This window comes from Eulemur rufifrons, chromosome 19 (genome assembly GCF_041146395.1).
Source record: "Eulemur rufifrons isolate Redbay chromosome 19, OSU_ERuf_1, whole genome shotgun sequence".
NCBI lineage: Eukaryota > Metazoa > Chordata > Mammalia > Primates > Lemuridae > Eulemur > Eulemur rufifrons.
In genome coordinates this window covers 64,559,815-64,573,650 of record NC_091001.1, presented here as the reverse complement: position 1 = coordinate 64,573,650, position 13,836 = coordinate 64,559,815, and the positions used below count along the sequence as shown (strand labels likewise).

Genomic DNA, 13,836 nt, shown 5'->3' with positions numbered 1-13,836 from the left:
TTTTATTATTCTATAAATGCAGCTATGTACATTAAAAGAGAATAATACATATATGTGAAGGACATTATGTATTTGGATCACAAACAATGCTGGGAGTGCATATGGGTTCCCAGCTACTTGTCTGGAAACAACTGGGTAGTGGTGTCAGTTCAAGACTTGCAGATGAGGCCGGGCATGGTGGCTCATGCCTGTAATCCTAGCACTCTGGGAGGCCGAGGCCGGAGGATCGCTCAAGGTCAGGAGTTTGAGACCAGCCTGAGCAAGAGTGAGACCCCCGTCTCTACTAAAAAATAGAAAGAAATTAACCGGACAACTAAAAATATATAGAAAAAGTTAGCTGGGCATAGTGGCGCATGCCTGTAGTCCCAGCTACTCGGGAGGCTGAGGCAGGAGGATCGCTTGAGCCCAGGAGTTTGAGGTTGCTGTGAGCTAGGCTGACGCCACCGCACTCTAGCCCGGACAACAGAGTGAGACTGTTTCAAAAAAAAAAAAAAACAAAAAAAAAAAAACAAAAAAAACTTGCACATGAGGCCAGGAGTGGTGGCTTGAAGTGTGTATTCCAGCCTAAAGAGACAGAGTGAGACCCTGTCTCAAAAACAGAAGACAAAACAAAACAAAAAAGGCTTGTAGATGAGATATCTAAATGCTGGGGAGGGATCTTAAGTTTTACTCATCTTCCTCTCAAAGAAAAATATGACAGGCTAATGAAGATACAACCAGAGAGTCTATAGTTAGCTCATTTCAGATTTCCTGTTGCACCCACCTCCATATTAGAGTTACTGATTTCACAGGCTTTCATATTTTTAGTACTCTTTTTGGGGGGAACAAAGGGGCTCTCATTTATTTCAGTCCTCTGGTTTACTCTTGGCTTTCCAAGCAACACTGTCTCACGTGGAAGCCCTTTTCCAATTCATATTCCAGTCTCTTCCCCATTTCTCACCAGGAATTATCTCTAAAGAGTAAGCACTGACAAGTGATGGATAATTTGCATTTTAACCCTATTCAAATTTGGGTAAATGGTTTAATATGCATGCTAATATTCCATCATTATTCCAATTAAGGAAATTATTATGTTAAAGTGTTTAATCAGGAGAATTAGGGAGAATTCTAGACACCTAAAATTAACCTCTAATAGTCTTGACATTCATTTCATTTAAGTGCAATTTGCCGAGGTACAAGCAACTCTGCTTAAGACTTCTGCTTAGGCACGTGGGGATTCCTGATAAGACCTAAAGGCAATTCATTTCCTAACTAGATTGCTGTCTAAAAGAATAAACTAAAAGGACCATAATTTAAATACAATCAAATCCCCAAGCAGTCACATTCCAAGAGATTTAAACATCATCATCTTGATCCCCAGTAACAACAATATTCTTCGCATCAGAAACAACACAACCACTTCCTCTTTCTCTGACCTTCTCTGTTTAATTACTTCCTGTGATTTCTTCTAGGGCTGAGCGCCCAAGCTTCCCAAGGCAGCAGGCAGCCTTTCCGTACCTATGTGACTGATTTGCCTGGAAAAGGTGAAGAATGCCAGCTGACTGTCAGAAATCACATGCACCATTTGAGGACTTCACATTGCTTTTTAAGTGATGGATCTCTTGGGCTTCCTGGCATTCACCAAGAACTGTTTCTAAGCCATTAAGAAAAGAAAAAATTCCTCCAGCACATTCCCATCTAAAATCCAGCTGCACCTCAAAGCTGGAAGTCCTGCCAGGAATGGGGACCAGCAGGCGCTTGATAATACCTCTCAGCATACAAGCACCATTCATGTCCAATGAGCTTCTTAAGCAAACATTCAAAATGCCAAGTATGTGAAATCATCTTTTTATTAAGGTCTGGACAGTGAAAACACAAACCATGGTCACAACCACGGATAAGCCAATGGACCCCCATCGGCATCAATACCAGGGAGTTCGTTAAATATGCAGAATCTCATGCTTTACTGAATCAGAATCCTAATTTTACCAGATTTCCTCAGGGAATCGCTATTTAAGTTCAGTTTGAGAAGCACTTCTACAGGATGCTCCTCTCAAAACAGCTAGGCTACACCTGTCAAGCTCCAGGTGAACACTATGCTTTGTTAGCCATTTTGCTCACATAAGCTTTCCATCAGGGCTAAGATGGCTTGTTCTCTTTCCAAAACAAGTATCTGCAGAGCTGCTGTTTATATCTCAGTACGGAAAAGGCCACCTGGATGGGCACTGGCTCCCTACTCCAGAGAGCTGAACAGGAATGCAATGTCACCTCACAGTTCTGCGGCGTTTACAGGATTCTAAGAAGAGTTCTAATTTCTTTTGTTCAACAGTAATATAAACCAAGCTATACACACAACGCATTTATATGAGAAAACTGAGGCCCTGTGAGGTTATGAAATATAGTGTTATTCTACAGATATGAGATTCAAAAGTCAAAGGTCCTGGTTAAAAATAACAAATCTCACTGTGTGTGTGACCTCAGGCAAGATATGTAACCTCTCAGAATCTTTTCTTCACCAGCAGTATGTAAATGCTTGACTGTTGGACATATTCCACCCACGTGTGAATGCGTACGTGCTTGTATGTACAACGCTCTCTTTCTCTTTTTCTCACACCCTAAAAAGGAGTTGAAAAGCTTGCCTGTTAGGGGCTTCTGGCAAGGGCAGGTAGGTCTTTTAATGTTCTGCATAAATAATTCCACATCCCCTCCTCCAATCTGGGAACCCCACTGCTTACATTTCCAGCACGCAGCTCCAGGGGGAACCCAGCAAGAGGGAGGGGAAGAAAAGGGAAAACAACTCTAGCAATCAATCAGTTAGTCAGTCAACAAGATGATGCTGTCCTCACACCCTTAAGGCATTTGAAAGTATCTAGCACTCTAGAATGGAACCTCAGAGACGGCAAGGACTTCCTGAATCATAGCTCTGGTATTGTCTGTCAGGTCAGGTACCCTATATTTGCAGTAAGTGAACAGCATGCGGTAGGCACTCAACAGCTAGTCACTCCCTTTCCATTGGCTGTACCCCTACTCATTTATTTTATTCAATAAAGTAACTTATACATGGTTTTGCAATTGGGGCTGAAGTACATTTTAAATTTAAGTTACTTAGATTCAAAGTGCACCACACTCCAAAGCAACATCTATAATCTGGTATCCCCTAATTTTCCATAGTACAAAAGATATCTAAGAATGGACCATAAGGGCTTCAAAGCTTATTTACAGACAACAGATTCCTGTTCTGAAACCTGTTCGTACACAGATCAATGAAAAGGCAACCATTAGGCCGCCAGGACCTAGTGAGGTGTTGAGCCAGTGCACACCATCCTAGCAGGACAGATCTGCTTTGGAATTCTGAGCCTGAGAAAAATCAGACTTGGCTTAACCTTTAAGCAAAGGAGAGAAATATAGTAACTACATTAAGACTATATTCACACTCATACAGCTTTAAAGATCTGTAAAAATGAGTAAAATTACTGAGATATTGATGATTAAATTAAACCTCTGGACCAGCACTCCATCTGTATTCCCACTCCCTCACCCACTTTATTCCTTGGCTGGAAATATAAAATGAAACAGCAACGTGGCATGCAACTAGACAAAACACGTCATAAGCCAAATGACTACTAAGAGAGCCCTCAGCCCCACCCATCCCCACCAAGCCTATGACTTCTGTTTTAGAAACAACCTGAACATTTTCAGTAAGATTTCTAGACCACAGAGCAGGAAAGGAGTAGGAATGGCAAGGGAGCCAAGGATGCTACTACAGGTAGATACATTTACAGCAAAAGAGCAGACCAGCTATAAAAGTCACAATCTCAAAAAGCAGAACCAATTGGGATCACTGAGTACAGGGGCCAACAGACAGCTATATCACAGTACAAAAACTAAGGTGCTATTCTAGAGGGACCTACCAGCATAACATTGGAAAGCCAAAAACAGCAAAACATGATTTCTAAGTTCGAATTCACCTCCCACAAACTCCCCGAGCAGCCTTGAACAGAGCACTTTGTCAGAAGGGGGCCAGAGGTAGGGTCTGCCCCACAGCCCACGATACTTCCAGTACCATCATGGCAGCCTCCCCTTTGGTAGTTTTGAAAAAGCAACTGAAAAGTCTTTTTGGGTAGGTACAATGTGAATAACCATTACAATTTTATATAAGATAATATTATTTTTCAATTAATATTTACTTCACCCAATCAATATATGTTTGAGGAAGCCTACAGTGTGCTCAGCACTCTGCCAGGCCATGGGTGTGAGGGTCAACGAGCTATTTCCACACCTAGAAGGGCAGATGGGCCACGCTTCTCTGTACATTCTCAGGGTGGGATGCAAATACAAAATAAAACAGTGTTTATCTGAACAGTCAGTACTGGAGGCCAGAGCCAAAGCAATGAAATAACAAAAAGAAATAAGAGGAATAAATAATGAAAAAGACAAAGATGTCATTCTCAGATGAACAACGGAAAGTCAGTTAAAAAAAAACTTAACCAGATAATTAAGTTTCAAGCATTTATGAATGGACCACAGGGACTATATCTAAGAACAAAAACAATGAGATTTGAAAAATCATTACTTCAAGACACAGAGGAGCCAAAGCCATACATTTTAAAGGCTGACTGGCACATCTGTTCTAATCTCTTCAATCACAAGTGCTAAATACTAGCGTGAAGTCAAAATCTATTTCTTTACCTCTACCCTTCAAAGGGCGAGTAAACAGAAATTTTATGGGGTTGTTTGTTTGTTTGTTTGTTTTCAGAAACAGAGTCTCTCCTGTCACCCTGGCTAGAGTGCCCTGGCATCATCGCAGCTCACTACAACCTCAAACTCCTGAGCTCAAGTGATCCCCCTGCCTCAGCCTCCTGAGTAGCTGGGACTACAGGCACACACCATCAGGCCCAGCTAATTTTTGTATTTTTTTGTAGAGATGGGGTCTCGCTCTTGCTGAGGCTGGCCTCAAGCAATTCTTCCACCTCGGCTCCCCAGAGTGCTAGGATTACAGGCGTGAGCCACTGTGCCTGGCCAAAATTTGTTTTTAAATAAATATTCAACTATTCTTTGAGAGTAGCGTAAATAACATGAGCACAATTTGGTATCATGTGTGCAATATGCCACACGTGAACACCCTGTCCGTAAAGACTACCTGAGAAAGGGAAACGGGTAGTTATGAAACAGCTGTCACTTAGCTTAGTGAACTCCTATGCCAGCCGATATCAAGTATTTTACTAAAATCCTGGTCTGACTTTCTTTCCATGACATGGGACACATGTCACGCTGAGGTAACAATCCTTCATGCCTACCCAGGGTAAGCATATAGAAAACACATTTTGCTCCACAGGGCACTGTGTGCATTAGTACAAAATATTCCTTCTATTTCAAAGTCACTAAAAGCCCTACAAATGCCTCAAATACATCATCAATGTTCTAGCCCTAAGTATTGATTAAAAAGAAATACTTGTAAGAGCCAGTTATCAAGTATCAGTATGACTGGGTCTTAAAAAAAAAAAAAACAGCCTAATTTACTTTAGAGAAAACAAGCCCAAATAATCACACACCCCTAAAATTCCTGCTCTGCCTATATTATCATCTTGTTCAATTCCCAGGATTTTGCTGATAGATTTTGTATTTGTGTTCAGCCAGTAATACAGGAACTATGCCAATATTGGAGTTCATCAGCACAGCTGTCTCCAACTTCAAGCATTAAAACTTCAACAGAACCCTGCAGCTATCGCAAATTGTTAATATTGTGATTTCTGCAGCAATTCTCCTACAGAGGCAGAAAAATAGGCCCTGTCTTATTGTGCTCATGATCTTCTACTTGTCAGTTCCCACAACAATGAAGGAAATCAAAATGGTTTTCAGTTGCCAATGACAGATCACCATCACCAAATTGTTCTGCGCCCAATTTCCACAAAATACACCAAGGGCTTCACGAGAACAGGGTGAGTCTCTCAGAAGGAGGCTGATATATACCCTAAGTTAAATCCAACAATTGTAATTACTGCATTAGTCAGCACAGACAAAACAGCATTTTAAAATAATTAAGTCCATTATTTTATTCAAGAGACATTTACTAAGCAACCACAATGTGCCCAATGGTATTGAGCCAACAACTAGGCAGTTGAGAAGTAACCCTGACTCCAAAAAGCTCATATTCTGATGCAGCTGGGTATAAGCCCAACTCTGAATGGTGATAACTGCCATGAACTTTATAGAAATACTATAAAGAGTCATCTGTTTTGCCTTGGAGAATGGGGTGTGGTGGAAAAAGTCAAGGAGAACCTCCCAAAAGGAAGCTCGGAGCTGGCTGAGGGAATGAGCAGAATTTCACCTGTTGGGGAAGAGAAGGAAGAAAGAAAAAAATTCCATAATAAACAGCGAGAGCAAGCAGATTGTTGTGTTTGATATTCCTCCTGATTTCCTTTTTACATATTTTATGGGTAAAAAGAACAGGAAAGCAGAGGGACCAGTTATAGTCAGAAAGGAGGTAGCATTTGCTAATATTCCCATGGAAACAAACCCAGACCACCACCAGCAGATGGAGGTGAGTCAAGTCAACCGCCCCACTAGCTGTGCAGCCTTGCAGCAGGCACTTAACTTTACACTCTGACACGTCCAGGCTTACAAGCCCCTTAAGGTCTTCCCAAGCTTTTCTGTTTGTCTTGCTTTCAAGATTATCAAATGAATAAATTAAGATTCCAATTCTGCACAGTCAACTCCATGCTTTTAACATTTAAGGATTTTACTCATGTAGAGTAGAAACACACTCCCTTTTTAAGGCTAATGCAAAGAAAATGGATCAATACCTGTATCAGTTTAATTTCCACAACTGTTATTTCAATTTATGTAGATCTAACATTCCAGTAATAACCAACTCTGAATTTGCACTCCCCCTCCATTATCTTAAGGTGTATCATAGAATTCTCAAACCAAAATTTATTTAAGTTCATTTTAATTTGGTATGCCCACATGCCTCAGAGAATTTTCTGGGAAGATAAGCGAGAAAAATTACGACAACGACAGATTGTCACCAATTCAGAAGAATTAAGAACAGCATGACTGGCAGAAACAATGTGAGCTCCGAAATCAGAATGACTGAGGCTGGACGCCCTCTCCCTTCACAGCAATTCGTTAAAAGTACAGAGCCCTTCCTGAACCAGGCTGCTGGGGTGCTCCTTCAGTTACTAATGGCATGACCTTGAGCAAACGACTTGACTTCTCTCTGCCACAGTTACCTCATTTATAAATGGGGATAGTAACACCATCTACCTCACAGGATTGTTCAGAAGACTAAATGAATATGTTTGCTATCTTGGGCACTTAACTTTACCTAAGCTTCCTCATCAGTTAAATGTGGTAACACCTCCTTCACAGGGTTATTTGAAAATTAACAAGCTAAGTCTGCAAGAAACCTATCTCAATGCTCTGCAAAGAACCACACAGGGCACCTATTTTATGCCATGGGCTATACCATAAGCTTTACACAGGCTACCTAATTCTCACAGTAGCTCCACAAAATAGGTAGTATTTATTCCCATTTTATTTACTCCATATAAAACCAAAGTGAGATATGTAAGTAACTTAGATCATAAAGTGAGCAAGCGGCTAAGCCTTGGGCCTTAAACATATGTTACAAATGCATTTAACTTGGGGTCTTTGATTAGTCCCTGGCTGAATAATCAGTTATATAAAAACATTTTTTTAGAGTGTTAAAGACGTCAGGGAATTATTAATTTTTCAAAGTGTGATAATGGCATTGTGGTTTTACAGAACAGTATTTTATCTTTTGAGAAGTAAGCTCAAGTATTTAGGTGTAAGAGTTCCAATGTTTGTGATGTCTTTGAGATGATTCACCAAAAATATTTAAGCCTTTTTATTAATGGGAAACCTTTCAACAGTAGGAAAAATACTACTGAGGGGAAAGCTGCAAATCCATTCCCTGCAAGAAGTGGGTTACAGAGAAGAGTTCATGAGAGGAACAAAATAGAAAGCTGAATGAACGGCAGCCTGATGTCTTCTGAGTTAGAACTTGCTGCTGGAGGGTTTGTCTGCAAATTTCCAAACCATTCATAGCCATGGTCAAATGCTTTAAAGATACAGACAAAACACAGGTTTTACCATTTTTTTCCACTGCTTTGTGCAAAAGACCACTTCTAATAGTTTGTTGGCACTCTCTACTTTTTAAGTTATTAAAAAGAGTCTGTAGAATTGTGAATCTTAACATAAATGGCCAGTGTATTTTCTATATAGAAGCTATCTTTTAGGACCACCATCAACAAGAACAGACAAGCTTTCCTGAATTACCATGTTTATTAGAGGAGTCTTAAATTGACTTGGAACATTAGAAAACAAAACATTCTTTTAATTAAACACAATTTTACCAGTTGCAAGATTCTGATTTACTGCATTCTGATGCTAAATGTAACAGATATTTATCTGTAGCATTTAATAAAAACCTTAACTATATGTGGACTATCAAGAAAATCTGTATTACCTAAAGTATACATCTCCCCTAGGTCTCCAGTGTGATGTCACCAATTCTCTTTATAAGTAACATACCCTGCCTAGTTCCAAATGGTATCTGAGAGACCTCAAACACAAAGCCATTAAAAGAGAAAATAGAAAATCAAAATTCATACAGAGGGGTAACTAAATTTAGTTAAAAAAATAAGCTCATATGGCTACCTTAAACAAACAATTTTAGCTCTAGGCTTACAGACAGTGGCAGCAAACAACCACCACACACACACACACACACACACACACACACACACAAAACCCCAACAACAAAAAAGCAGTCACAGCAAGCTCTGTAAATCAGAGAAAAAAATCTTCCTGTCACTAAATTTGAAAGGAATTTTTCAGATGGGTCATTACATAAGAACACTGAACAATATAATGGACAGTGTCTTCAATGGCAGTTTACAGCCCATGCGGCCTCTTTCTTTTCAGGCATTTCATGTCTATGCCAAGGTCATCACATTAAAAGTAACCCCCAGAAGCCCATTTCTGCAGTAGCTAAGGTGCCAACGCTTTATGATTCTCTAACTGAAACCAGAACCTGTCCTTAAATATCCATCCTCCATGAGCTTCTAACAGCAGAGGAAGCAGCGGTTCTGAGAGCCTGTAATGGAGATATTTATTTCTCCCTGGTGATCCCACCCGAAATCCTTTTGCTTTGGATAGCAGATGGGGAAGGACGCAAGGCTGACAAGCTGCCCTCAGAAGGGCCAGGCCAGGCCTGCACTCCCAAGAGACCCGAGGTGGAGTGGTCAAAGAGACCCGGGGTGGAGTGGTGAAACCTCTCCAAGAATTCGCGAGGCCTGAGCAACCATCCCTCACTGCCGTCACTGCTACTGTGTGTGCAAGTACGAACGAGGGACAATAAAAATACTGGTTTATTGGTCAAGTTCAAAAGGCAGCAAGGCCCAGCATCATGTTCCTTCTCCATATTTCAGCTCTAAAAGTGCAACTCTTTTTTTCATTTTACCCTTTCAAGATTCCGTATATGAAGACAAAGCAAAGCAGATGAGGTGAGACGGCAGCGACAAGCACACCAAGCACACCAGGCAGGATCTTCTCCTGGGCCCGATGCCTGGCAGATCAGGGGTTACTGCAGTCAGAGTTCCCTGGGGACCCACAGGAAGGAAATTCCCTTTCCCAAACACCAGCCCCCCTCTCCCGCCTGGCCTGGCAACAGCAGACGCCAAAGGATAAAGGGGGCATTTAAAAAGAAGTGAGTAGATTTCTTAGAGTAGAGCACAGCATTCTGTCACCTGCTGCAAGAGACAAGCCTCCCTGTAGCCTAGCCCTGAGTCACTTCCCCTCCCTGCACTCTAGAGTCTCAACACTCGCGGGGGGCAAAAGACCTGGAGCCTCCGGAGCTCACTGCCCGCAGCCCCCACTGCCCCGCACAGACTCGCGCGGGGCCTCCATCCCGGGCGCATTCGCCCGGCTGCCGACCGGCTCTTGAGCCCAAGCCGGCGCCGCCGCTACCTTGGCTAATGGCAGCACTGAATGAAAGGAGCCGAGGCAGGCTCCGGATTTATGAATGTGCAGGGGAGGAGGGGAGGGATGTCATGTGACAATAAAGGAGACCGTCTTATTCACAAAAAAAAAAAAAAGTGCTGGTGGCGGGCATAGCCACTGAGCAGCGGCGGCCGCCGTGCGGTGACCGCTCGAACCCCAGGCCAAAGACCTGAGGAGCCGGGCCCGGCGGCCCCGCCCCCGTCGCACCCGAGACTGGAAACGCCTCGGGCGGGGGAGGGAAAATGCCAAACCGGACCCTAAGACCGCGAGGCGGGAAGCGGCTGCACCTTGGCCCAGGACTGGCGACAGGCTCGGGTCCCGCGAGGGGCGGCCCGGAGCCCTCCGGCGGAGCGCCCGGAGCATTGTTCCCCTCGGGCCTGCGGGCCGGGCACACGCCCGTGCACGCGCACACGTGAGCGCACACACACACACAAACACACACACCCCACACTCTCCCCGGCAGCGCGCTGCCCCGCACGCTCCCGCCCGCCCCCGCCGCACACGCTCCGACCTCCCCCGAGCAGCCCCGACCCCGCGGGGCGCGTGTGCCGGCCACAAGCGCGTGCACACACACTCACACGCGCCGCGGGACCCCTCGGGCGGCTCCAGCACGCCGGCCCGCGCGGGGACCCGGGCGCACCAGACCCCCGTACCGCCTGAGTCTGTCCTCCCCTCGTTCCGCCGCGTATTTTATGAATGAAAATGTGGTATGCAAATGAGAGCGATTCAAGAAAACGAAATGGCGGAGCCTAGGCCCCAGTGGGCTCGGAACGGGAGTACCGGGCGAGCGGCGGGGCGGGAGTCACAAAGTCACCATGTAAAAACCCACGGGCCCCGGGAGGCCGGAGTCGGGGGTGTCAGATCTTCCACTCCGACCACCAATGATTTCGGGGAGGGGGGTTTGAGTCCTCGGAGAGGGAGTGGGGACCGCGCTGAGGTCACCCGCGCGCCCTTGGCCCCCGCAGCGGCCACCAGCCAGCCGACCCTAGGCGTGCCCTCGCTGGCCCGAGGCAGTTTTTGCCCCCTCCTCACTTCAATTAGGAGGGAAGTCTCACGTCCCAACCCCGACAGGTCAGCGAGTTGCTGCACCCCACGCCAAGTTCACCCAACCAGCGTCCCCGCCCGCATCCTCAGCCCCGGTCCCCACGCCGTCCCCTCGGGGCACCCTCGTCCCACCCCGCGGCCAAACTTACTCGTCCGGGTGTGTTTCTTCGGTCATTTTCTTGTTCACCTAGACGCCTGTCCCGCGGCGGGCAGCTTTGCTCCCTTCATCTTCCTGTCCGCTCACCCCCCTTCTTTACATCTCCGGAGATCTCCTGATTTGGGGGGGGGGGGCGGCTAGAGATGAAGGGGGCGCCGCAGCAGAAGGGGAAGCGGCGCGCCGGGGGCGCGGGGTGAGGTTTTGGGGAAGGGGTGCAAAGGCAAGCCGCTGGGGGAGTGAGCGCCGCAGCGCCGAGGGGCGAGACGGGCGGGGGCTCCGGGGGCTCGAGAGGGGGCGAGATTTGGGCAGGGGACGGCGGTGGGGGAGAGCAGAAGAAAAACAAGCGCGCCTCGGAGCGGCAGGGACTGCTGAGAGGAGGAGGAGCGGGCCGGCCGCGGGTGGGGGCTCGGTCCGGGGTCGCCCCCGGGGGCCGGGCCAATCACGGTTCCGGGGAGCGGTCGGCGGCCGGGGGAGGTGCGCATGGGAGGCGGTGCAGGGCGCCCCGTCCGAGCCCCATCTCTCGACTCTACCGATTTACTCCATATTGGATTCTCACCGCCGCCAACAGGAGGAGGAAGTAGGGCGGAAGCGATGACGTCTTCCCAGCGGCCAGAGGTGGTGGAGTGCAAAAAGCTTCCTACTTGCGACCGAAAAAAAAAAAAAGGAGAAGAAAAAAAAAAAACTTTGTCCTGCCTACTGAGCACGCCCGGCTTCCTTTCCCCCTCCCTCCTGGCTTCCACTCCCGGGGGAGCTGCGGAGCGGAGTTGTTTGCGCCGCGACCGTCTGGCTCCCAATCCTCCTTGGTCGGGGCTCCGGGTTTTAGGAAGCCCGAGAGAAAGGAGGAGGCGGGAGCGGGGGACTCGTACACATCTGGCTCCCGTTTTGTCCCCTCCCGCCTCCCAAACCCAGGATTAAAAATCGGGGGGCGCGGGGGCGGGGGCGGAGATGAGGAACTCAAGGGAGAGGATGGAGTTAAACGACTGGAGGGATTCGGGCTCAGAGGAACAACTGTCCCCACCATAAGGTGGGAAGGTAGGGGCGGTGCAGGTGCCAGGGGCTGGTCCCTCCACCCCAACCCAACCAGAAAGGGAGTTAGACTTTGCCAAGGTTCTGAATGGCAGAGGCTTTTCGTTTTCACGTGAACCTTGCGATCTTTTTTGTCTGATAGGGGAACGGGAGTTTTTAAGTAATCATTATTTGTGCATAGAAAAATAAAAGGTAAACCCAACACAGCCCAGAAACATTTGCATTTCAGTAGAAATTATGGCATTTCTCACTTTGAGGTAACCCCAAATACTTATATTTTTAATTATCCAGTAAACTTTTCTCATATTGATGGAGGATGGCTCTTGTCTCAGGCCCTTGGAGGCCATAGTTACTGGGTCAAAGATTGCCAGCCCCACGGGTTTTGGCACAGGGAGATGGGGAGCTCACTCCTCCCTTTTATTTAAATTATTTTTCCTGGGTGGACCCATGCTCTCCAAAGCAGCACTCTCTGGGCAATAGGCAAGACTAGCTTCCTGGGCATGCAACCTGTGCAATTGCATAGCAATCTGCACTTGGTTTCATGCTATGCTGTTGCAGCCTTGAAACTGTTTATAATTTTTAAACAAGGGACTCTGCATTTTCACTTTGCACCAGCTCCCACAAATTATGTAGCCATTGGGTATTTCCTTCTGGGGTCCTCCTGTAGGAAGCAAGGGACATAGTCCCTGCCCCTTCCTGCTCTCCAAGCATAATAGACTTTTCCATTCTCCTGAATGTACCAAGAGACAACCCAGAGAGTTTAACTAAACAGCAGCCATTGAACAAATTAAGAAAAGATTAAATATTTGCCTCAAATATAGCATACATAAAAAGTATATGTATACAGGGAGCCACAAGTGCTCCAAAAATGGTACAAGTTTCACCATGAGTCAGGAAGAAACTGGTGGTTTCGTACCCTAGGCTTCGTGCTTATCACAAGCATGATCACTGGGTACATGGATTGGGGTCACCCACCTTTGAAGCTGGGTACTGGTGATGTGTGGTGGTGAGAAGGGCACCAGATAGGGTCTAGCAGCCCTGAGAACCTGAGTGAGGCTTTCTAGCAGTTCTTCAGTTTCTTTATAAAACAGGAATAACAAGGCCAAGCTTGTCTTTCTCAGTTTCTGAGGCCATTGAGACTGTGAGAAAGTCCTAAACAAATGCAAGATCTCATTGTTCTCTAAATCCCCATGAGGCTAAGGTATCTACCCAGTTCTCACCTCTGGCCATTGTTGCTCTTCTCCCTGGAGGTGCTGAAAGAGATCCACTTAGTTGTTCCTGAACTTCCCTAACACAGGCATTTATCCCTGTGGAAATTATCCACCCAATGGGCATCTCTTTGGCTCCACCCTCCAATTTCAGAATGCCCAACAGCAAGGTTGCGGGTTAGGTGATTATTAATTTCTGCAGGTAGGCAAGCTCTATGAGCAGGCTGAACTGGTGTCAACACCACTCACTCAGCCAGCTCTCTGCTAATAGCAGTAAACGACTTGGATTGGCCAAGCCTGTGGGTGAGGCAGCCAGGGGGAACAATGGTAAACAGCGTCCAGGAGTCACAGAGTCCCCACTGGGATCTGCTGGTGCCAGACTCCAGCTGGGCCATC

General features: G+C 46.2%; 1 protein-coding gene across 2 annotated transcripts in view; it reads right to left on the bottom strand.

Annotated features, from left to right (window-relative positions):
• Positions 1-12,548, bottom strand: part of SPRED2 (sprouty related EVH1 domain containing 2) — a 111,664-nt gene extending 99,116 nt beyond the window's left edge. Inside the window, exons 1-3 of one of the 2 annotated variants that reach the window (XM_069495278.1) lie at positions 12,504-12,548; positions 11,763-11,839; positions 11,199-11,321 (exon numbers count right to left, since the gene is read on the bottom strand). In XM_069495278.1, coding sequence (XP_069351379.1) covers positions 11,199-11,224 — 26 coding nt within the window. In that variant the 5' untranslated portion in view covers positions 11,225-11,321; positions 11,763-11,839; positions 12,504-12,548. Of the gene's footprint in view, positions 1-11,198; positions 11,840-12,503 lie in introns of both variants that reach the window. The other variant, XM_069495277.1, reaches the window with a different exon arrangement.
• Positions 12,549-13,836: the final 1,288 nt, after the last annotated feature.